Source organism: Mesoplodon bidens, assembly GCF_964165515.1.
Source record: "Mesoplodon bidens genome assembly, chromosome: 13".
Lineage (NCBI taxonomy): Eukaryota > Metazoa > Chordata > Mammalia > Artiodactyla > Ziphiidae > Mesoplodon > Mesoplodon bidens.
Window position 1 is genome coordinate 20,010,361 of NC_138169.1, and position 25,616 is coordinate 20,035,976.

At 42.3% G+C, this 25,616-nt stretch overlaps 1 protein-coding gene across 3 annotated transcripts in view; it reads left to right on the forward strand.

The window, feature by feature from the left end:
- The first annotated feature begins 1,612 nt into the window (after positions 1–1,612).
- GRK3 (G protein-coupled receptor kinase 3) overlaps positions 1,613–25,616 on the forward strand; it is a 133,091-nt gene continuing 109,087 nt past the window's right edge. For 2 of the 3 annotated variants that reach the window (XM_081253214.1, XM_081253215.1), the window contains exons 1-2: positions 1,613–1,776; positions 25,414–25,490. In XM_081253214.1, coding sequence (XP_081109340.1) covers positions 1,664–1,776; positions 25,414–25,490 — 190 coding nt within the window. In that variant the 5' untranslated portion in view covers positions 1,613–1,663. The remainder of the gene's footprint in view (positions 1,777–25,413; positions 25,491–25,616) is intronic. The other variant, XM_081253216.1, reaches the window with a different exon arrangement.

Consider the following 25,616-nt stretch of genomic DNA (forward strand, 5'->3'; position numbering starts at 1 on the left):
AGAGTCCGCCTGCCGATGCAGGGGACACGGGTTCGTGCCCCGGTCCGGGAGGATCCCACATGCTGCGGACCATCTGGGCCCGTGAGCCATGGCCGCTGGGCCTGCGCGTCCGGAGCCTGTGCTCCGCAATGGGAGAGGCCACAACAGTGAGAGGCCCGCGTACCGCAAAAAAAAAAAGGGCAGGGTTCTTGTGATAACCAAATCAGGCTGCTTCTGCTGTGACATTACATTTAATGTCCAAAATTTGACCTTAACCATTTCTGATGAACTCTGTTGACCATGTAAGCTACTGACAGAACATTCACTCAAATCCTAGTAAAGTTGAGGTTCCTGGTGCAATGTGACCTATGTGGATGAATTTTAAGGATTTATTTTTAACCGATTAATTCTCAGCTCGTCTTTTTAAGACTTCCTGGATGCCCTTAACATCACTCCGGCCAGAGTGATGCGTTCTGAACGTGCACTTGTTTGTACTGCTGTGAAAAAATAAGAAGTAAATGAAAACCCCAGGCCCACGTGGGGAGTGGTGACACCAGACACCGAGACTGAGGATCAGGAAGCTGGAAATTCCCTTCTGCCTTGGTGTTTGGCCTCCGGCTTTTCCACTTCCCTATATGACCCTTGTGGTGGGTCTGTGCGCACAGTAGGGCTCCCCTAATTTGACGGTAAAAACCACAAGAGACAGAATACTAGTTCTAGTTCTCAGCGACCATTTAAAGATCCAAACCCAAACCTTTGCATGCAAGGGCGCGGTGACCACCTTGGGCAGACAGCTCCTCTACCAGTGGGCTCCAAAGGGCAGGTCCGCTCCCATGAGGGAGCTCTCACCCCACTTTGCCCTGATTAGCTTGAGACAAGCAACCTTCTCCAGCTGTTAGGTTTCTCTTTTCTGAGTTTACAGGGGGGTGGAGGGGGTGGAGGGGTCAGGACTGAGGCTTAGGGGCTGGGCCGCGGGGCGCTGTTCACGGGTGACCCGGACCACGGGCTTCAGCGTCACCTGGGCAGACAGGTGAGGCCCGCGCATTTCTGGGGCCGCCCAGACCTCCTGGACCATGCTGATGGCCACTGTCCAGTTTGAGACCCTGGCACAGAGACCTCCCCGCTGTCCCTTGCGTGGTGGGCGTTGGGTCCAGGGCGTCCCCTGCTCGCAGGGGTCCCGGAGGAGAGGGGGTCGTGAGAGCGCAGGGAGTAGCGGGCGGGAAGTCGGGAGGAGAAGGAGGAAGAGCAGGAGGAGGCGGAGGAGGAGAGGAAGTCCCCGTGGCCACCCCGAGGGGAGGGCGGGACGGTGCCCGCAGGGACTGGGTCAGCGGGCGAAGGGGGGGCCGGGCCTGCCCGCTCCGCTCGGGCGCATAGGAGTACTGGCCGCAGGGCGCGCTTTCCCCGCCGACTCTCGCGGAAGACGCAGGGGCGGCGGCGCGTGCGCGGGGCCGCGGGCGGCGCGCGGGGGGCGGGGCGGGCGTGAGGCTGAGGCGCGCGGGGTGGTGAGCGGGGCGCGCGGGGGGGCGCGCGGCGGGCGGGGGCGGGCGGGGGCGCGCGGGGGGGCTGCCCCGGGGCGGCCCCCCCACGTCGGGGCGCGGCGGGCGGCGGCGGCGGGAGCGCGTCCCGTCCAGGTCCTGAGGAGCCGCCGCCGCCGCCGCCGCCGCCGCCGCCGCTGCTCGCCAACATGGCGGACCTGGAGGCCGTGCTGGCCGATGTCAGCTACCTGATGGCGATGGAGAAGAGCAAGGCGACCCCGGCCGCCCGCGCCAGCAAGAAGATCGTCCTGCCCGAGCCCAGGTACCGGCTCCCCGGGCCCGCGCCTCCCCCCGCGTCGCCGCCCCCCGTGGCCGCCAGCGACACCCCGCGTCCGGGAGGGTCGGGCGTTCAGCCGCCGCTGCCCCCTCGGCTGGCGACCTCGGGGAACGGGCGCTGCAGGGCCGGCCTCGCCGTTCCCGTCTCTGAAATGGGGCATCGGAGGGCTGTTGGGGGGACTCCGGGAGATAGCGCCCTGAAGTGCCCAGCGCGGCGCGTGGCGCGCAGCGAGCGCCCCAGCGAGGTGTGGTGAGGATGTGGTTGTGGCTTCGCTGGACCAGCTCCATCCCTGTCGCCCCTTCCTGCCCCATCTCTGCCTCTCGGTCCAGCTCCATTCCTGTAGTCCTCCCTATTTCATTGCTGTGGTTCCTTCCTGCCCCACCCCTGTCCTTCCAGCCCCATCCCTATCCCTGGCCCCATCTCTGTCATCCCTGTCCTCCCCTCCAGCCCCAACATATGGTCCCCCGCCTGCCCCATCCCTGTCCCTTCTTCTGCCCCATGCTTGTCTTTCACTTGTGCTCCATCCCGGTCGTTCCTTCCCTAGTTTCTGCTCCTGTCCCCCATTCCAGCAACGTCCTCCCCTCAGCTCCCTCTGGGCGCCTTAGCTGGGGAGTGCAGGCGAGTTGCCTTTTGCCCCAGGCACTTAAATTGGTGTTTTCAGTGCTTGCTCCCCTTGAGGTCCACCAGTCCAGTCAGCTTCCTGCACTCCTTTTCTCTTTGGTGCCTCCAGGCAGTAAGGAGTTGATTCTGACCCACCCGATTTTCTTTTTGGTACTAAGTGTGTCACCTGGTGACAGATCCACCGGTGGCACTTTATTAAAAGGTTGAAATGGGACTCACTTAAAAACGCATGTTGAATGGGTGATTCCAGGCAGGAATTTGTTGTTTAAATTACCAGCAAAGGGGCCGATTGAACTGGCGAGGGTCTTGGTGAGGTCCATACCAAGTTGTAATTTTTGTCTCTAAAATGATTTATTATTGATGAAGTAGTAAACGGCTTGATTAGTTCATATCATTGGCACCACCCCAGAAAATATCATGCATCAGATTAATGGTGAGTTTCAAATAGTGTATCAAAGGATTAGCGTTGGATTTTTTTCCCCCTTAGCTTTCCTAATTAACAACATCATGAGTGGTACAGCAGATGTGTCTCCTTGACACTAAATAGCTCTTGGTCGATTGATGATAAAAAGAGGCATCTTCTTTATGGTGAATTTAAGACAATGCATTTTTGTAATATATTGGAATCTAAAACCAAAGCTATTCTCCATTTGAAAGCATCAGTTCTTCAAGCATTATATACATCTAAGATTGCTTAAATGTTACCTTGACATAAGAAAAAAAAATCTTTCTTGTGATGCTGAGGGATCATCAGATTATTTTTACAAATCCCTGAGTCCAAGCCCCACGATATAGAAAATATCTTTCCCTTTGCGTTATTCGTTGTGAAGAGTCAAATTGTGTAAATGAAGACGTGCTTCCTGGATGTTTTTGTCTCGCTTGCCCTTCGTAGTCCCTGCCTCTTGTACATTTTGCAGGGAAAAACCTACTTTGGTGAGTGAAGACAAGCAGGGAAAGTAAGAGAAGAGTGGAGGCCTTTTGGAGTGTTGTGAAAGCAACACTCCTGTTCCAGACTTTAGCATATCCGAAGCTCGCTGACGATCAGTCCTGTTTAAGATTTCTAGCAAGTGGGAAACTGTAAAACAGTAACCCCCAAATTAAACCTGAATTTCATTTTAAAAAAAACCCTCTACATTTCTATAAATGTCATATATAGTGCTTAATTTCTTTTCCTCTTTTTCTTCCTTAAGGGCAGGGAGTCCCAAATATATAAAGTGTCCATATGTAAAATCAACAAATCTTAACTCATGGACAGGGTTTTTTTTTGGGGGGGTGATATATAATATTACTAAAATTAGGAACTCCTGTTCATTTTTTTTCTTGGTGTTTTGAACTTAATGTGACTTCTGCTTTTTTAAATGTCCCACTTAAGAACATACTTTTGTGCTTAGGGTATTCACTTACTTGTGTGAAGGCCTCTGTTTTCGGTGGCATTCTTTGGTAATGCTTTCCGTTACGGCAGAATTAGTGACCTGCCAGATTGAGACATATCAACAGGAGAGTAATTTTAGGAAGCAGCTCTTTAGTAATTGTTATTCTGTTGCTGTTTTGTTTTTAAATAGACTCTTGAATTATTGTTTTTATTATTTATTTAATTATTTAATTATTATTTTATTTATATTATTTAATTATTGTTTTATTATTGTTTTCCAATAGACTCCAGAGATTCTAATTTGTTTTGAGTTTATCTCAATTGGCTTTAGTTTTGTGCTGTGACCATTTACATAGTAACTGCCACTCCTTGTGCTGTGTTAGGATTCTGGTACATAGAGATTATGAGGTAAAACATCTTGCACATTTTTCTCCACGACTGGATGGCGGTTAGTGGCCTACCTGCTCGATTTGGGGATGGGGGTGAGAGGTTGGGGGATTTCTAGCTCTGGTAAGCAAGTTAGTTTCATGTTGAACTGCCTCAGCATCGTGACTCAAATGACTAGTGTGATTTCGCTCTTTGGTAAAGGATACAGGTAACATGTTTTCTGATAAGAGCTTCTGTTTCAGCTTCATTTTGGGGTAAGCCCTGTGATCACCAGTCTTGGGCATTCTTGAAGAAGAGGTTTAGGTTTAGCTTTGTATTTTCAGTATCTAAATGGGAAGCATAAAACTTGCCATTGGTCTATCCCAAGTGACTTTTCTTTCCAGCTAATTATTTGAAGCCACTGAGTATTCTTTGTGCTTCCTATTTCACTTACTTTGCCTTTTCCCCAGTTTTGCACAGAAAGGCAACAGAATGAAGCAATATCTAGCTAATTTCAATGAAGTGCGGGGTGTGCAGTCCCCTGCCTATTACGGGAGAATCTCAGAAAATGGAACATTCCGCCCTGGGGAGATTTTGCTTCTCTGAGATGGCAAGAGGCAGCCATTTTGTTAGGCTGACACATTATTCAGTTAACGAACCAATGAGTGCAAATTCTGTAAAAGTTGCCTATTTGTTCAAATTATGTAGCTGCTTTAGTTTACTGAAACATCTGTCGAGCTAATGTAGCTGATGCGCAGGCCCAGCTCATTCATATGTGCATGCCAGTTGTTTTATGCCATGTTAGAGAAGAAACACTATTATTTAATAGGGTCTAATTGAGAAGCCAAGGCCTACAAAGGGTCAGCATCTTAAGCCCTGGAGGGTTCAAGGCAGCTTCTCCCCTGGGCTCATTACTCTTGTAACTTTTTCCGCACAGAGTGAAATTCAGTTGACTTGAGGTCACACACACTTAACAAGAGGTTGAGTCACATAAAATCCATCTTTCCTCTGGAGTTTCATTTCTGTTCAGTGGACATTGAAAATTTGGGATCATCCATCACAAAGCTTGTCCTTTCCAAGTATTCACACGCTATGATAGGAAGGTCTGAAAACATTTCAAAGAGCCTTTATAAGTTTCCGGGAGCATTTTAGACAGTCCTGAAAAAGGTGTGTGATACTGTTTATTCCATTGATTCAGTACCTGGTTGTAGAGGTGTTTTCCTGAGCCAAGCAGAGGGATACTGTGACCACCCTGGCCACAGCCTCTTCCTTCAAGGGGCTTACAGTCTAGAGGCAAATACACTGGGAGTTGAGAAAGATGTTTACTTTCATGTGCAATTGCTTGAAGATTCTATTTAACTGTGGACAAGTAGCACGGAGTGGCTTTTGTATTCCGTATTCACGGAACACATTATATCTGCTCAGTGTCTTATAGTAATTTGTTAATGATCTCCTTTGAAGAGCTATTTAGCTGTAATATATATAGTAATATGGTAGTGTGCATCTTCCTATTTTTAAAACTATCATAGGTAATTGATCTTGAAAAATAGCCCTGTTTTCTACTGATGTGGAAATGGGGTTTATTCTCTAATTTCCCCAACTCCAGTCAGCGAGTGAGTGGTGGGTGACTTGAAAGATTCCCCGCCGTTTGGGTTGGAGGGTATTCTATGCCTGCAAGCCCAACTCTGAACCGAAAAGTCAAGGTTGAAAGAAGGAACAGACTTCAGGAAGGAAGCACTCTTTATCGTCGATAGGAGCATTTCTATGCATAAAACAGTGGTAGTGTTCTTGCTTCTTTTTCTCTATGCGACACTTTCCAAATGTAATTTGTTTTGACCTTTCAGTTATTACTTCATTCTCGGTCAACGTTAATTTGTGCCAGCGACTTGAAGATGTAAGTGTGGTGTGCAATGGGCAATTCTTAGAAATAGACATTCCAGTGCAGTCAGTTTGGGACCCAGAATATGCCCAAGTCAAACGTTGTGAAAGGCTTTGCATCGAGAGCCCAGTCGATGTCTTTGAGGTACAGGCAGTCCCAGCTTTTAGAAGCGATGTGTTCTCAGAGACAGCCTCTTAAAAACACCTCCTCGGTACACTGAATCGGGCTTTGCCAAACATCTGTGTGGTCGGGGACGGACACTGTTGGATCAGATGTCACAGCTCAAAGAAGGGACGCTTCCGTCTTTATCATGGCAAGCAGAGTAAGAGATGCCACGGAGTAGAGAGGGCACCCGGGGTCCCTGCAACCCCGACAAGCGAGAGAGAAGTTTAAATTCCATGAAGTAGTGATATGATAACTACCATTTGCTGAGAGCTCGCCCTCTGCCAGGAAGTTTGCATCGTGAGTGCATCTGTTCCCCCCAAACGGTCCTATCAGGTCGTTAGCATCAGCTCCGTTTTCCCAAAGGAGCAGGTGCTCAGGGAGGTTTAGGAACTCAGTCCAGGTGACAGCTGGATGTGGCCGAGGCAGGTGCAGGATTCAAGCCCAAGGTTCCCAGAATCTGGGTCCTTTCCACCTCGCTATGCCGTCTCACCAGAAAGAATAGCGAACACCCTCACGTCTCATTTTGCAGGGAATGGATGAAATAGCGAAACTTTTTTTTTTTTTTTTTTTGGTTGGGGAAAAATCATTCTGCGTGCCGATTCAATCAGCTGCCAGGGCGGCATTGGGAAAGTCAGGACCGACCTCAGAGACTGATCGAGAACAGCTATTCCTCTGGGACCTGCAAAAACGGTAATTATGACTAAGTGAATAAGCAGTTTCTGCCTTTTTCCCAGGAGGAGCTCGGGGTTAAATGCCTGTTCTGTTTAATAGGAGAAGCGCAATCTCGCTGCTGTTAATGAGAAATTGTATAATAATAGACCGCCTCACCCCCTGGCCACCCAACAGGATTTCTCTCTCTTATCATTTAGAAAAAAAGGGCAGCTCAGGCTGCTTACCTCCCACCCGCCCCCCCACCCCCAATTTTCCATATCTGAGAAAAGGGTAGAAGGGACAAAACAATATTTTTGGCTTTATTTGCAATAAAAATCACTTTCTCATTCAAATAATCTTCCTCTGTTAATAAAACTGTGTATTTGAAGATGGCTGTAGGTGAAAATGCATTCTGTGTGCCTGATGGTCTGTCCTTATTCTCTGGACTTGAGCGGTGGGGAAATGGAAATGATGTACTTGGCAACTTTTGCTTTCTGGTTGTTGAATCATTTGTCAGCTAAGTCATTTGCATGCTAATGAGGTTGTTCTGGACCGCCTCTGCTTCTCCTCTTTTTCACTTCATTATCCTTCTCTGTTTTTATCACTGATTAGAAGTTAGAACCCCTGGGCCTTTTTGGATTGCTGTATGGGTCTGAAATGCAGCAGGCTCCCCATATCCTGTAAATATTTCTCGTAATTTTGGAAGTCTTCTTTTGGGTCACCTGTGCTTTGGCTTCAGTGTGAAGCCAAAGCACATTGTAATACTTTATAGGACCGTAAAGAAAAAGCCCCTTAGAGAATACAGTGAAAATATTTTTGCAGCTCGTATATTTTGCGACTGATTGTTTGGAAGAGTCAGCTGTGACCCAGCCTTGGACTTGCACTCTTGTTTGCTCTCATTTCCTTCTTCCAGGGTTTCAGGAGCAGGAAAAAGTGATTATATGAAAGTAGCCCGGCCAGACCTTTATCCTTAGTGAACTTGAAGGCCAGTTGTCATCACTGGCCCCTCATTTTCCTGTGCCCTCCCTCCTACCTGCCATACTGTACTAAAAGAGAAAGTTCTAGACTAGGAAGTATGACCCTGATTCCACTGGCAATTTGCCATGGGCCGTTGGTAAGTCACTTAAATTCAGTTCAGTATTAAATTCAGTGTATTCAGTTTCCCCATCTGTACAATGTCCAAATAAAAATCTGTCTCTTGAGAGCATTTTCTATCCATACAATACATTTGTGAGCAGGAGAGAACATTCATTTCAAACACAGAAAACTCAAGAGAAAAAAGATTGGAAGCAGTGTGAAAAGATAATTTTACTTTAATTTACACCATAGGTGGTGGTGGTTGTGATTTATATGCATTATGAGACATAACACCTTAAAAAAAGTACAAAACAGTAGGAGATAAAAGCAGTATTGCATGGAGACCCTTGTGCCATGTGCTCAGAGGGGGCGGGCTCGGGAGGCAGGACTTCTGAAAAGTTAGAATGTTGACCCCTAGACCCATAAGTAGGTGAATTTCCCAGATTTCTCCTCAGTGTTCTTCCTCTAGCTGTTTGTTATAATACTGTTTGTCTAGAACCTTCTGCATGTGGTGCTTTGCGTGGTTCTTTTCCTCCTTCCTCCCTTTTTTCTTCCCTCCTTCTTTCCCTTCCTTTTTCCCTCCCTTTACTTCCTTCCATCCATCCATCCATCCATCATCCAGTAGGCTCTGGGCTATATTGGCTTCAGTACCTAAGAGTTCACAAGCGTGCCACTTTTAAATATAGATAACTAAGCAATTAAGAGAGTTGACATCCTGAAAAGGTCTTTGCTTCAGTAAAATGCACCAAAAATCATAATATAAAAGCAGCTGGCTTCAGTGTATTAGGCATAAGGTGATGCATTCTGGTCTTCCTCAGACATTCAAAGATCACATCTTAATAACATAGCATTGTCATATCTCATGTTTGAAAAGATCTTGGAGGGCATCCAGTCTAGTCCTGCATTGGGTGGGCGACCTCCCTCTCTAGCATCCAGCCAGAGTCATCTTTGGGGAGCATCTCTGGAAGCTCCGCGGTGTTGGAAAGCTGTCTTGTGATTCATTCTGCACACAGGTCTCTCGCTCTCCTTTTGTGGTCTTGCAAAACAAGTTTAATCCCGCCCCAAAGTAATGGGTCTTCAGACATTTGAAGGCAGCTACCCCAGCCCAGAGTGGCTGCTATGGGAAGCTGTCCCCCGTTCCTTTAGTTGTTCCTCGTATCATGCTGAAGTCTGCGCGCTGCTCTGTAATCCACGGTCATCAGTCTGAACATTACCTAGCTGAGTAAGAATATTAAAATTTATGAAGACTAAAAAGGTATCTGCAGAGTTACTGTAATGAATTCAGTGATGGCAAAACTGTTAAATCCAAAATCAAGTGTATGGTCAAGTCCCTCTAAAAGTTCCATTATAGGGAGAACCTTTTTGGTTCCTTGAATGATTTTAAAATTCATTATACCGGTTTAATTAGGGGATTGTTTCCATTAGTCAAAGTTTGGAAGTCAGGCATGGGTTACCTGTGTTTTGTGACAGTGACTGCCCTCCGCCAAGTGCTAAGTGAGTGCTAGGCACTGTGTATTTCTTAGATAATCATGGGCTAAACTATTTCAGGAAGAAAGCGAGCTTCAATTAAGTTGAAAAGATCATCTTCTGAGGGTTAGAGAGCGTATGTTTCATATATTCCAAAACTTAACAACTCTGGTAGCTGTGGAAAGCAGCAGGTTTCTTCATTTGCAGCAAGAAAATTTTCTTGAGTAACACCTCCTTGGTATTTGTATTTTGTGTCATTAAGTCAGTCCGTTGCTCTTTATTATCTAGAAAGGTAACTGGTTATATTTTCAGGTCATTTCTTCTAAATTTTCTATATCTGTATTGCTTTCAATAAGGATTTACGTTAAAAATGAACTGAGATGGGAAGGCATTTACACAGCTGTTAAATACTGCAGGCTTTCATTTTGCATCATGAAAATGTCTAAGGCTTTGATGACATTTTCGATGTATCTTCTTTGAAAAGTACAAGGCTTTTGCTGTTGGGTGTAAGGGTGGGGGTCGTCTATACCCCATGTAGAAATGGAACTAACCGTAATAGAAAAGGTCAAAGGACTTTCATATTCATCTTTTTTTTTAACATCTTCATTGGAGTGTAATTGCTTTACAGTGGTGTGTTAGTTTCTGCTTCATAACAAAGTGAATCAGCTATATATATACATATATCCCCATATCTCCTCCCTCTTGAGTCTCCCTCCCACCCTCCCTATCCCACCCCTCTAGGTGGTCACAAAGCACTGAGCTGATCTCCCTGTGCTATGCGGCTGCTTCCCACTAGCTATCTATTTTACATTTGGTAGTATATCATATTCATCTTTAAAAGGCCCTGCTTTTTTCACCTACATGTACTGTTTCTTTTCTCATAATGACACCCTAACTGGGACAGGGATTACGCAATGAATCTAATCATCACAACATTAAGCGTAGAGTAGAGTGTAAAGTTTTCCTGCTGTCTTTTTGTGTTCCATTTTGGAACCGCTCCTTCGGTTTTGTTTCCAGTGGCCGTGGAGGAAAATTTATTATTTTATGCAAAACATCCCAAGTAGAATTGGGCTAGGAGGGGAAGGTGTTCTCTGCACAATAGTAGTTTCTAAGCAAGGGATGAGTGGATGCTTATGTTAATAACCACCACCACCCCACCCCGCCCCGCCCCTCCAAAGACAAAACTGTACGAGTTTTGTGTTCAGGGATTTCTTAGGGTTTAATCACTTGGTTTTTTTTCTTTTTTCTTTTTTTAATTCCACGTGGAGAATCAGCCAGCATCTTTATGTTTGTGTCCTTTAAATAAAGTGCCCTGCTTGAGAGGGGATTGGTATTTCAAATTATTATTTTTTTAAAATTCGGGTTACTCTGTAAGAGAGGCTTATTTTCTCTGGCCATGTCATGCTGGAACAGTTTGATGAACTAGAGGCTGGACACTCCTTCCTGTAAGATCAGAATTTGAAGTTAAACATTATGGCTTATGGGTGTCTCACACGTCTCTGGTATAGGATAGAGGGTGGCAGAACAGTAGAAGAAGCCAGACTCCAGTTTTGAAGGGCCTCAGCGGTTCTAACCTGATAAAATTCTTCCCCTGCTCTTAAGAAACATTCTCCAGACCTGGGGTGTGAATTGGATCAGTATTAAAATGATCATGATGGGAGATCTACTTGCTGGGCTTAACAGTTAGGTCTGACTGTGTTAACTTATTAAACCCAATGACATCTGATGGTCATCTGTTTCATATTTATGCAAGAGATTTGAATTCAGAGTACAAAAAACACCACTAATATAGTGCCTTGTAGTTTTACACATATTGACTCTTTCTTGTTAGTTTTTACAGTTATTCTCTGTAGTTGGTAGACATTTGAAAAAGAAAAAAGAAAATTACTCCAGACATGTCCACGTGGAGACATTGAGAGGGGTATTTTGTCTGTTTGGGGGAAAGCTGGTACTCTCCTCAGACACCGGTGTCTTTCCTGTGGTCCTGGGGGCTTCCCCCTGCCCTTCAGACTCAGAAACTGGATTCTGTCATGGCACTGAGTCTCTCTCTGCCTCTTACTGTGAAGTTCACATCAATCAGCTGAGTCGGCCCGACTAACACCTGTTCTTCTTCGAGCCCGGTGGTTCTTATTTAAAGACCCCTTTGAGAATCTGATGAGGTAGAGGCTCCCACCCTTCCAAGTGCACTAACTCACATGGTCGATTTACCTGAAAAGCCAGACTCTAGGTGGAGTGTCAGATTTGCTGCTTTACACTCAGCACTCATTCTCAGGAGCCTTGATGCCTGAAGTCCCCATGACCTGAGAGTTCTCCCCTGCAGGCGGCCCTCGTGGAAGTGACGCTGTCCTCAGAAGGTGACACAGGTGGCACAGGCCTGTGGCTGGAGGGGTCAGAAGGCCTAGCCCCCTGGCTTGGCAGCTGCAGTAGCTGGGACCAGGTCATTTCTCCACGGGGTGGCTTTACCCTGGGTGTGGAATCCTGGAATTCCCTGACAGTGAGAGGCCCCCCCCCGTCCACATATTCATGTTTCCTGCTCTAACTGGTGCCAGGCCCCCACTGGATTCGATAACACAGTCACTGAAGCCACAGCTTGTTAGCCGAGGAGCCTTTGGCATCTCTCTGCCCTTTGTGTTATGTGTTGATTTAAAATTTTCATTCTCCGAGGGCAAGCTTTTCCCCTTATTTTCAGATTCTTGGCAACGGCTCCACAATACTCATCATCCGCATTTTAGGAGGAAGTTCAGGTTCAGAGAGAAGCTAATTGCTCAAGATCACCTTGATAGCAAACGGCACAGTTGAGCCTCAGTTCAAATTCTGTGCATCTTAATAGCCAACCTCAGACTACCTTCTGCCACATGAATCTTCTAAACAAAGAAGTTTCTTGGATTTGGGTGGAGGAACATTGTCAATTTCAGATGTTAGTAACACAGTTTGAAAATGCGTTGTCTTCATTCAGTTGGGTGATCTACTACAGGGATCTGATGAGGTGATCCAGTAGCTCACATATAGTGATACTTTCATTATTTTCCTACCTCAGACACACTTTTGTAATTTCAGATGCACCCTTATTTCAAAAGCAAAATTAAAATTCACGTCTCTCCCTGTCTGTAGGTAAATGGGGATCTTTGGCTTGAACATACTTGTCAGTTACTCTAGATGCAATAGGGATTTTTTTATGTTACATTTATTAATCTTGTTAGTAGTACCTTCTAAATTGTGGTAGAAAATTAATGAAGCAGGTTGCCTATTAAACCTTCATACAGAAAGGTCGTTGAGCTCATATTGGGATGGAGTTCTGTTTGTCAGAGACACTTTAGTGACTCCATCCACAACTTAACTTCTTCACCTGCTATCCCCCAAAAATAAATTCCCCGAGTAAAACGCCTTATTGATCACTGCTGGCAGTGAAAATGGAGCACCAACTCTGTCTCTGGAAAGCGGCAATGAAAAAGGTAAAGAATTAAGCATTTATCTTACCTTTCAGTACGAACTACATTTTAAGCTAACCAGAACTCCCTAGTTGGTCATGGGAGATTCATCTTTACAGAAGAACAGCAGCAAATCAGGAGGAGATTGCAGCAAATCAGAAGGAATGATGGAATTAGAAAAAAAATCATCATTTTGCAACTTTTACTGAAAGTATTGATTTAGGCAAAGATCATCAGTGTATGAAACCACTAAATGAAAGGTAGATGGGGGAATTTTAAATGGAGAGGTCAAACTCTCACCATCTGAATTTTTACAGCACTAACGTTGGGGCTCAGGACAGGCCGACCCCAAAATAGGCCAAAGTGGCATACTGATTATTTTGAATTAAGGTTACTTAAGAAACGACCAATGGAAGAAGAACACTTTGACCCTCCTTTGTCTCCAGAAGGCAGGAAATAAATCTCCCATGTGAAAGGTACCCTCCCGGCACCAGGAGGTAGAGAGACATCCTTATCACCAGAGATGGTGAATTCAGGGCCGAAAAGGCTGTGTAAACAAACCCTGTTATTACTTCTTCACTAATTTAGGACCCCAAGCCCTAATGTCTTTGTCTTGTCACTTCTTCACAGGTTTATTGTTTCTCTGTCTAAGAAGTATAAAAGCCACCTGCTTTGGTCATTTCCTTAGGTCCTATTTCTGTGAGACTTCTGTACGTATGAATTAAATTTGTTCTTTTCTCCTGTTACTCTGTCTTGTATCCATTTAATTATTAGACCGGCCTAAAGAACTCAAGAAAGGGAGGGGGGAACTTCCCCCTCTCCAACACTGAGGAGAAATAAATGCATCTCCTTGTATGAGGCAATATGAAGACTATGTAGTGAGTATTCCTGCCCCCAAAGGTGGACTTGAACGGACTCAAGTTCAGAGCTGACTTTCAGCTTACAGGACACACGGAGGTAGAAGAACAGATTGAGTGACCTTATGAGGAAGCAAACAGGCAAATCCAGAATGGGGGCCATCCCCCAGGACTGCTGTCCTGGTTTCCTCAGTAAGTCACTGGCACGAAGATAAAAAGTGGGTGGTGGGGATGGAGGGGTGCTCGAGAGTAAAACAGATTTCAGAGATATAATAATCAAATGAATGTGTGGATCTTGATTTGATCTTGATTCAAACCCAACTATGTGAAAGACACCTCTGAGAGAATCCTGGAAATTTGATTTAGGAAATGGGTATTAGATCTTCAGGATTTATTGTTATTTCCAGGGTGGGGTTGGGAAGTGATAACGGATCATGTTTATTGGAAGGAAAATGTCCATAGTTTTTAGAAACGCAGATAGAAGTAGTAAAGGTAAAACAATATGTAGTCTGAGATTTGCTTTAAAATGCTTTAAAAAAAACGGAGGAAGAGTGAAGGGGAGGAAGAAAGTAGCAGAGTAAAATCTTGATAACTGTTCCTGAGGTGCTGGCTGACGGGTTATGGGCGTTCACTCTACCATTCTCTACTTCTTGCATGTTTGAAAAATTTTACAAGAATTTTTAAAACCAGTAGAGAAGATTGCTTTGTGTGAGGATCAAGGCTATCTTCGGGTGGGGCTGACGATAACCTCGTTGTTGTCCCAATGTCACATGTAACCAGCACTGGTGACTTAGGATATAAATTCCTGTGACACATCGCATGGAGATACAGAACGTCCAGCATCTCAAATAACAGACTGAAGGAAGGCTGGTGTGCTTTTTGGAAACTGCATTAGATGACTGAAAAAGAGCCTCCATGACACTGATTGCAAAGATATGGATAGAGTTGTAATAAATGCATTTGCAACCAGAGTTCTGACTCATCCAAGTCGTGTGGACAGATTACAACCTTTTGACTGGAAGACTTCTCACTGAAGGATGAGAAAAAAAAAAAAAAAAAACATGGAAAAAGATTATCCAAGGGCCTCCCTGGTGGCGCAGTGGTTGAGAGTCCGCCTGCCGATGCAGGGGATACGGGTTCGTGCCCCGGTCCGGGAGGATCCCATATGCCGCGGAGCGGCTGGGCCCGTGAGCCATGGCCGCTGGGCCTGCGCGTCTGGAGCCTGTGCTCCGCAACGGGAGAGGCCACAACAGTGAGGGGCCCGCGTACCGCAAAAAAAAAAAAAAAGATTATCCAAGAGAGAAAGCATATTAAGACGTGAAACTTTAGAAAACTGTATCCATTTACTCACTGAGTATGGAAGACTTCACTGAACCTCATTCAGTCATGAATATCTATTAAATCATAGCTCTGATGTTTACATTTAGCAGGAAAAAAATAATAACCTGTGCTATTTAAGATGATCTATCCTGTAAGCATACTTTCCATGCCTAACGAGACTCTGCAATGTAATTCTCTCTCACTGAGGTTACTTTAACAACTTTCTATTTTTAAATTATGTGACTATTAACTTGTCAAAACATTTCAAAATAATTTCTTTAAAAGAAGTGTTTTCTAATGTGTTGCTCTAAACCAGACCTCACCAAAAAATTACCAATAAGACTGGTATGAAGAAAAACAAAACTTTAAGAGAAGTCAAAACAAATCTGGATAAATGGGAGAGTTACAAGATATTTCTAGACAGGAAGACTCAGTACTGAAAAGATGTCAGTTCTCTTCAAATTAACCTATCCCAATCAGAATCCACGTGAGAATTTTAAAGAATGTGATAAGCAGATCCTCATTCATCTAGAAGAGAAAAATGGGCAAAAATAACCAATAAAATTTTGAAAAAGTTGAACAGCAGGGGTCTGCTCTACTGAATATAAAACATTGCTATAGGAATTAAAACAGTGTGGTCTTGTTTCAGGCACAGACACATAAGTCTTGTTTCAGGCACATAAGACACAGAAGTGGCAGAGCATGCGAAGTCTCCTGTATATGCATATTTATATTCAGCTATATAGTAAAATTTGAATTTGGCTTATGAGCAAAGGTAGCATTTTGAGTCTGTTGGGGAAGGGATTGTGCATGATAGCTGGCCATCGGGTAAGGTTATAACCCCTCCACATTGTAAAAAAATAAATTCCCGAGTGTCTAATGAGATAATCATCAAAATATTAAAAATAGAAAAACATGAGAGAATATATTTTTATTACTCTGGGATATAAAGGGCTGTCCCAGGTGAACCCCAAACCTGGAAACCATAAAGGAGAAAATGAATGAATACATGACACAGATGAAGAGTTCTCGTGTGATAAGTGGTATCATGTACCAAATTAAAAGATGAGTAGTTGAAAAATTCCATTGGATGATCTTATATGGAGCGTGTTTTACTTTGTAAATCTGTTTGCCTAGAGAGTGCTTGTTCTCTGAGGTTCTGGCCTGGTTCACATTATCTTAGGGAAGAACTGTGGGAGGGAGACAAGGAAGCTCAGCAATTGTATCCAAGTCAGCATTTTTGCCAGTTGTAGAAACAAAATGTCATCTGTCAGTCCTTGGAAAGGAAGTGTTTACTTTATATATTTATTTATTTTTTGGCCGCACTGCAAGGCACGTGGGATCTTAGTTCCCGACCAGGGATCGAACACGAGCCCCCTGCAGTAGAAGCGCAGAGTCTTTACCACTGGACTGCCAGGGAAGTCCTGCAGTGTTTGCTTAAAAAAAAATAAGCCATGAAAAGCTGGACATTAATCTCAAGGGTGGTAATTTAGGTATTCTCGCGTAGTTAGAAAAATAAGTGAGTCCAAAAGTGGAGGCTGTATGTTGTCTGGCAGTTTTCTCTGTGTGTGTGTTTTTTTTAACCTGCTGCCGTCCTTTGTCCGTTTCCTTCAATTATTCAGTGCAGGCTGGCATGGCTTGTCAGATGCTGCACGAGTGGTCCCGTTGCTTTCTCTGTCACCTCATCTTTGCCAGGGGCCCCTTGGGATCTGGAGTTCAGCTGTGTTGCACTAGACTCTGTAAGCCCCTGTGATTGCCCCTGTTGACACGTACCTGTGACACTGCATTGGGACTCCCTGTTTACTCCACTGTCACCCCTCTAGATATGGCCCCCTTCAGGGCAGAGACCGGGTGGACCCACTGTGTATTCTGACTGTCATGCACAGTGCCTGGCTTGTGGAAAGGAGACACTTCCTATCTTGAATGAATGAGTGATTAAGTGAACAGGGGATGGATACGGAGGTGTGTATGTTTACAATACATTGTGGGAAATGATACAGTGGTGCCATCTGACATGCAGTGGAAACCGAAGTAAGAGGGCTTGCCTCTGCAGGGGTTGGCGGAGGCCAGTGACCCTGACCTGGGTCCTGGAGGCTGAGCAGGTTTTCACATGAGGAGAGGCATTAGTGGGAATGGCATTTTTACGGAATTACAGAGCAGTGAAGAAGTCCTGCGTGGCTACCGTGTGAGGATAGAGGGAAGATATGGTTGATGAGGTAGCCTGGGGCCTCTTTGGAAATGCTCCCCATAACGTGCCAGGGAGTTTGGACATTGGGCAAAATGTGAGGCCCTTGGGATCTTTTTTAAAAAATTTATTTTATTGAAGTATAGTTGATTTACAATGTTGTGTTAATTTCTGCTGTACAGAAAAGTGATTCAGTTATACATATATATGCATTCTTTTTCATATTCTTTTCCATTATGGTTTATCGCAGTATACTGAGTCTAGTTCCCTGTGCTATACAGTAGGATCTTGTTGTTTATCCATTCTCTATGTAATAGCTTGCATCTGCTAATCCCAAACTCCCAATCCATCCCTCCCCCTCTCCCCTTCCCCCTTGGCAACCACAAGTCTGTTCTCTATGTCTGTGAGTCTGTTTCTGTTTTGTAGATAAGTTCATTTGTGTCATATTTTAGATTCCACATATAAGTGGTATCATATGGTATTTGCCTTTCTCTGTCTGACTTACTTCTCTTAGTATGATCATCTCTAGGTCCATCCATGTTTCTGCAAATGGCATTATTTCATTCTTTTTTATGGCTGAGTGATATTCCATTGTATATATATATATACCACATCTTCTTTACCCATTCATCTTTTGATGGAACTTTAGGTTGTTTCCATGTCTTGGCTATTGTAAATAGTGCTGCTATGCCTTGGGATCTTTTAAATGAGATAACTCCATGAAAAATGGCGCTTAGGAACAAGGAGGATGCTCCTGGCCCTCCTACGGACTCTCCTTGGCTCCAGTTTTCCCATCCTCTGATGCTTATTCCACACAGACAGCAAGGTAGCCATCAAATGAAGCTGCTTCTCTATTGTTGCTGATGCAAACGTATTTTGAGAGAAAGATAAATGGGTTAAAAAATGATTATTGTAACCAATTTGAAGGGACGGTTTAGATCACAAAGTTTTAGTAACTCTGATTAGGTAAACTTGATGAACCCATAACTTTGTTCATCCTTCATATTGTATCTATTCAGGGGTAACTTTTGTATTGATGGTGTGGTTTTTTTGGTTTGTTTGTTTTGCCAGTGAAATTCAATTATGTTTAGTGGCACTTTAATATTAGGTAATATATTGCAAAAGAAAAGGCATTAAAAACAGGATGTGGATTTTCAAAATATTGGAGGAAAAAACACAAAGGAATTCACATTTAACTTAATTGGGTTGTGGTCTCCTGAATATAGATCATCTCATGCGCTGTTGTTTAATGCTATGCAAATTGCATACAAGACTTTTCTGCCAAAGATCTGGTGAACCGAGGAACCTTGGGAAGAGCTGGCAGTATGAAAGAAAGCAGTTTCCTTTTGGGGGAGTTGAATCTTGTTATGATTGCTTAGTTATCCTATCTTAAAAAAAGCCTGCCTTTTGGGTTTCTTGACGGTCGTAACGATAACAGCTCTTATTTGGGCAGTGCTTCTAACAAAGCCATCTTGCTTGAGCTTCACAACTACCTTATGCATGACCTGTTTTTTTTAGGTGATGTGTCACATATTATTTGAAATATTTGTTTAGACGCATTTTACTTTGGACATCAGAATAGAACAGAATTAAACTTCACATAGAATATAGAGACTTGTAATAATGGGAGGTATCCATAGTCATCCTTTGGCCAGTAGAGAGCAGATATCTGCTCTTTAAACTACTTTAGTAGTAGAAAAAAATTTTAAATTATGATACAGTATTTATTATACTTACCTTGCATTTATGTAGCAGAACCCACATAGGTCATGACAGGTAGGGTTGGTATATCACCAATCAGTTGGTATTAAATTTTTAAAAAACCATTGTGCCTCCAATCAGTATAGTATTATACATAGTAAGTATACATGCTCATTTTGATGAAGAGGTGTGTAAAGTAATGGTCCAGGAATCTGGAGGCCATTTTTTGATTTTTTTAAACTTTCTGTAATGAAAATTTCAAACATGTACAGGAGAGAATCATACAATAAATTTGTCGCCACCACTCAGCTTTATCAATAATCAGCACATAACCAATCTTGTTTCATCCATACATTGTTTCCTTTAGGTTATTTTGAAGCATACCTAGACATGATATATATCATTTCATCTGTAAATATTTCTGTATTTCTAAACGATAAGAGCTCCTAAAATACCCAACATAAGCATAACACATTGCTACTGCTAAAAAAGTGATACTTGCTTAATATCATAAAATATTCAATCTGTATTCACATTTCAACTTTTTTACAAGAAATTTTTTTTTACTTGAATTGAGTTTTAAATAAGGTTTGTATGTTACACCTGATTGTTATTTCTTTTAAGTCTTTTTTTGAACTATAGGTTCCCTATCATTTTCCCTCTTGAAATTTTTTGTTGAAGAAACTGGGTCATCTGTTGTGTAGAGTTTCCCACACCCAGGATTTTGCTGATTGCATCCTTGTGGTATGATGATGATAATAATAATAAAATCTCCAGCTTTATTGATGTAATTCATGTAAAATAAACTACACATATTTCAAGACTGCCCCCAGATGCCAGCTGCAATATGTGTCTAAGGTCCACCTGCATTTCTACCTAACTGACTACACATTTTGGGGTTCCCACGACCTTCTTCTTAGGTTTGAGATTTCACTAGAACAACTCACAGAACTCAAGAAAGTCCTACGCCTATGATTAGTTTTACTGTAAAGGGTACAACTCAGGAACTGCAAAGTGGTTGTTACGTAGGTCAAGGACTCATGGGAAGGAGTGGAGTGCAGAGCTTCCACACCCTCTCCAGGAGTGCCACCCTCCCAGCATACTGACGAGTTCATCAACCTGGAAGCTCTCCAGACCTCATCGTTCTAGAGTTCTTATTCAAGTTTCATTACACAGGCTCCATTGATTAAATCATTGGCTGTTAGTAATTGAACTAAGTCTCTAGCCTCCTGGAAATCAAGTAGTAAGGCTGAAAGTTCCAATCATCTAATCACATGGTTGGTTCCTCTGGCAATCAGTCCTATCCTGAAGTTATCTAGGGGTTTTCCAAGTCACCTCATTAGCATAAACTCAAGTATGGGTGAAAAGGGCTCCTTATGAATAAGACATTCCTGTCACTCAGGAAATTCCACCGGTTTTAGGAGCTCTGTGCCAAGAAGCAGGACAGAGACCAAATATCAATACATATATTTTTAATTTTACTGTATATATCATTTCCAAAAGTTTGATTCTGCCTCTTTGTTATCAAACAATATGTACTCTTTTTTTTTTTTTAAGATGTTGGGGGTAGGAGTTTATCAATTAATGTATTTATTTTGGCTGTGTCGGGTCTTTGTTTCTGTGCGAGGGCTTCCCCTAGTTGTGGCAAGCGGGGACCATTCTTCATCGCGGTGCGCGGGCCTCTCACTATCGCGGCCTCCCTTGCTGTGGAGCACAGGCTCCAGACGTGCAGGCTCAGTAGTTGTGGCTCATGGACCCAGTTGCTCTGCGGCATGTGGGATCTTCCCGGACCAGGGCTCGAACCCGTGTCCCCTGCACTGGCAGGCAGATTCTCAACCACTGCGCCACCAGGGAAGCCCCTCTTTTTTTTTTTAAAATCTGGCTCCTTTTACCCAGAATAATTTTTTTGAGATCCACCCATGTTATATCAATAATTTATTCCTTTTCATTGTTGAATATTATTACATTATATGGATATCCACTCATTTATCCATTTGTTCACCTATTGGGGGCACTTGGGTTGTTTCCAGTTATTGATCATCACAAATAAAGCTGCTGAGAACATTCATGTACAAGTCTTTGTATGGGTGTATGCTTTCATTTCCCTGGGGTAAATACCTAGAAGTGGAATTGATGGGATTTTATAGTGGTTTGTGTTTAACTTATTATGAAACTGCCCAATTGTTTTCCAAAGTGTTTCGTTTTACATTCCCACTTGCAGTGTATGAGAATTCGGGTTATTCCGTGTCTTTGCCAATGTGTGATACGGTCAGTCTTTTCAAATTTTAGCTACTCTAATAGGTGTGTAGTAATATCTCATTGTGATTTTAATTTGCCTTTTCCTAATGACTGACGTTGTTGAGAATCTCTTCATATGCTTCTTTGCCATCCACATATCTTCTTTGGTGAATTGTCTGTATGCATGATTTGCCCATTTTTTTAAGAGGGTTTTTTGTTTTGTTATTCTTCAACTTTGAAAATCCTTTATATATGCTGGATACAATTCCTCAATCAGATATATGATTTGCCAGCATTTCCTCTCAGTCTGTGGCTTGTCTTTTAATTCTCTCCAGTGCTTTTTTTTTTTTGCAGTACGCGGGCCTCTCACTGTTGTGGCCTCTCCCGTTGCGGAGCACAGGCTCCGGACACACAGGCTCAGCGGCCATGGCTCACGGGCCTAGCCGCTCTGCGGCATGTGGGATCCTCCCGGACCGGGGCATGAACCCGTGTCCCGTGCATCGGCAGGCGGACTCTCAACTACTGCGCCACCAGGGAAGCCCTCTCCAGTGCTTTTTGAAGAGCAGAATTAAACCAAAATTCAATAACAGAAGGATATCTGTAAATCTCCATATATCTGGAAATGAATCAACTCAGTTATAAATAACTTACAGTTCAAGGAAAAAAAATATCAAGAGAAATTAGACAATAATTTGAATTGAATGAACATGAAAACAGACTATTAATATCTGTGAGGTACAGTTAAGTCAATGCCCAGAGGAAATTTTATAACTTTAAATGATTATATTAGAAATGTTTAAATTCAGTGATCTGACTTTTTAAGAAATTAGAAAAGTAGCAAATTAATCCCACAGTAAGTTGTAAGCATTTAAATAACAAAGAGTGGAAATCAATGAAATATAAAAAATATAAATAATAGAAGAAAATGAATGAAACAAAAACTAAAGATCAGTACAGTTGATAAACGTCTGCCTAGATTGATCAAGGGAAAACTAAAGGAAAACACAGTTTAACAGTATAAAGAATGAATGAAGAACTGTCACTAAATCTTACGGACATTAAAAGGGCAATAAAGAAATATCAAATTTCAGTAATTTGACAAATTGGATGAATTGGACAAATTCCTTAAAAGATAAAAGTTACCAGTACAAGAAGGAATAGAAAATATGAATAGCCCTATTCTATGAAAGAAATGGAATTTGTAATTTAAAACCTTCCCACAAAGAAAATTCCAGGTTCAGATGGCTTCACTGATGAGTTCTATCAAACATTTGAAGAATGAATACTGTCTTACACCAACTCTTTCAGAAAAATTAAATAAAGGAATAATTCTCCTCTCATTTTATGAATCATATTATCTTGATACCAAAACCAGAGAAAGCTATTATAAGAAAAGAACAAGACTTCTACACTGAAAGCTATGAAATAGTAATAAGAGAAATTATAGAAGCTTAGATAAATGGAGAAATATGTCGTATTTATGCATAGTACACTTAGTATTATTGAGGTTAATTTCCCCCAAATTGATCTGTAGATTCAACAAAATCCCCATCAAAGCCTCAGCAGGCTTTTTCTGGGAAGAAATGTCCATGTTGATTTATAAAACTTACATACAGTGAACCTAGGATAGCCAAAAAACAAAAAAACAAAACCAAAAGCAATAAAACAAAGTTGGAATGCTTAGGTTACTAAATCTCCTGATTTTAAGACTTACTAAGCCTAAAGCAATCAAGATAATACAGTATTTTTGTAAGGATAGACATATAGATCAATGCAACAGGATAGTCCAAAGATAGACCTACACATATTTAGTGTTGAATCAACAAAGATGCCAAGAAAATTCAATGGAGAAGGGATAGTTTTTTCAACAAATGATACCAGAACGATTAGGTATTATAAGGAGAAAAAGAACCTTGGTTCTTACCTTGCATCGTACACAAAAATAACACATGGATCTTAGACCTAAACATAAAATCTAAACTTTAAAATTTCTAAGGGAAAATATAGGTTAAAATCTTCATGACCTTGGGATGTGAGAGATTTCTTAGCATAGACCGTCTACCAAAGAAATAATCAGCACATTGGAACTCATTAACTAAACACTTGTTCTTTTAGAGGGACTTCATGAAGGAAATGAAGAGGCAAGGTGCAGAGTGGGAGAAAATATTATTAGGGACATGCAAATTAAAGTACAAATCAAAATACTACTACACACCCAACAGAGTGGCTAGAAGTAAAAATATTGACAACCGAAATATTGGCAACTGGAACTATCATATATTGTTGGTGGGAATGTAAACTCCTACACCCAGTTTTGAATATGGTTCAGCAGTTTCTCATAATGTTCAATATAACTCACCATATGACCAACAGTTTCACTTCTAGGTATTTACCCATGAAAAATGAAAACACATGCCCATAAAAAGACGTATACACAGATGTTTAAAGCAGCTTTATTTGTAATAGCCCCAAACTGGAAACAACCCAAATGTCTATCAACAGATGAACAGATAGACAAATGGTAGAATATTCATACAATGACATACTACTTGGCAATAAGAAGGAACTGAATACTTATGCACACAACAATATGGATGAAGCTTGTTTATGCCAAGGGAAAGAAACCAGACACAAAAGATGACATATTGTATTATTTATATAAAATTCTAGAACTACAGCAAGTCATCTTTTTGTTGTTGTTGTTGCGATACGCAGGCCTCTCACTGCTGTGGCCTCTCCCGTTGCGGAGCACAGGCTCCGGACACGCAGGCCCAGCGGCCATGGCTCACAGGCCCAGCCGCTCCATGGCATGTGGGATCTTCCCGGACCAGGGCTTAAACCCGTGTCCCCTGCATCGGCAGGCAGACTCTCAACCACTGCGCCACCAGGGAAGCCCCGCAAATCGTCTTTATTAACAGAAAGGAGATCAGTAGTTGCTCAGATCCTAGAATTTGGGGAGATTGATTGCAAAGGAGCATCTTTTGGGGTGATAGAAATATTTGATATCTTGATTAGAAGAGTATTATATGTGAAAAACTCATTTAACAGTACACTTAAATATGCATTTAATTACATGTAAATTATACCTCAGTTAGTTTCAAAAAGTAAAAAAAAAAAAAAAAAAAAAAAGAAAGGGATAATGCCAAATTGTTGCCCATCAGTGGATGATAGAGATTTAATTTCTACTTTTTCCATTTGGATAATCACTTTGGGGGTTCACTTATTGAATAATCCCTCCTTTCTCCATTTTTCTGCTTTGCCACTTCTATTATGTATCAAGGTTCCATGTATGTGTGGGTCAGTTTATATGCTTTCTGTTCCATTTCCTTGGTCAATTTGTTTATCCTGTCTTAATTACTTTAGCTTCAAAATAAGCCCTTTTATCATCATTCTTTTTCTTCAGAAATGTCTCGGCTATTCTTGAGCCTGTGTTGTTTTGCATACACTTTATAAAGAGCTTATGTTTCCGTGTTGTATGAAAAATCCTATTGGAATATTGATGGGAATTGTATTGAGTTTATAGATGAATCTGGGTAGACTTTGAGTTTCTGCAGTATTAAATCTTTCCATTCCTAACTGTGGTCTATCTTGCCACGTATTAAGATCTTCTTTACTGTCTCTCAGTACAGTTTGTAATTTTTCCCTGTAACATTCCTGCACATATTTTGAAAGATTTATTTCAAGGCATTTGATGTTCCTTATTCTGGTGTAAGTGAAATCTTCCTTCTAATTATGTTTTATCGTGGTTTATCATTGATGTATAGACGTGTGATTTTTTGAATATTAGTATATCCAGGGAACATTTGCTTTTGCTTTAGAAAGAAACTCATTCATCAATTAGCAGAATTTGTTGTGAGTGTGTACGCTTTTAATATTTTTGTAAAGTGGTGGTGTTGAGGGAAAGCTTCCCCAAAGTCCTTAAGTTATTTTTCATAGTCAAGTCTCTACATGTAAGGTTGGCCCTGAGTCATGGGAAGAGGGTACTAGCTGGAGCTGTGGTGTTTCCAGCTTTAAATTTAGTCAGCTGTTTATGCAATCGTGGGTGTCAGTAAGAGGCATCTCTCGTCAAGCCAGTTTCCTTTTTTCCGGCATATTTTTTATTGAGGTATAACTGACAAATGAAATTATTTATATTTAAAGTATACAATGTGATGATGTGATATACATATACATTGTGAAATGAATACCAAAATCAAGTTCATCAAGCCAATATCCTTGAATGAAGACATTCATGTATCTTCCATTACAGGGATGGAGGCTGTCATTGTTAAAAACATGTCACTCTTCTCTTTTAGTATCCGGAGTGTGATGCAGAAGTATCTCGAGGAGAGACATGAAATCACTTTCGACAAGATTTTTAATCAGAAAATTGGTAAGCCTGCTTATTTGTTTGGCAAACTGTAATTCCAGTTGTGGTATCGGGTGGCGCCACAATAATGTATAAATGCAGCCCCTAATGCTGTTACATGCTTTATAGCTCAAGCTGGGGATGAAGGAA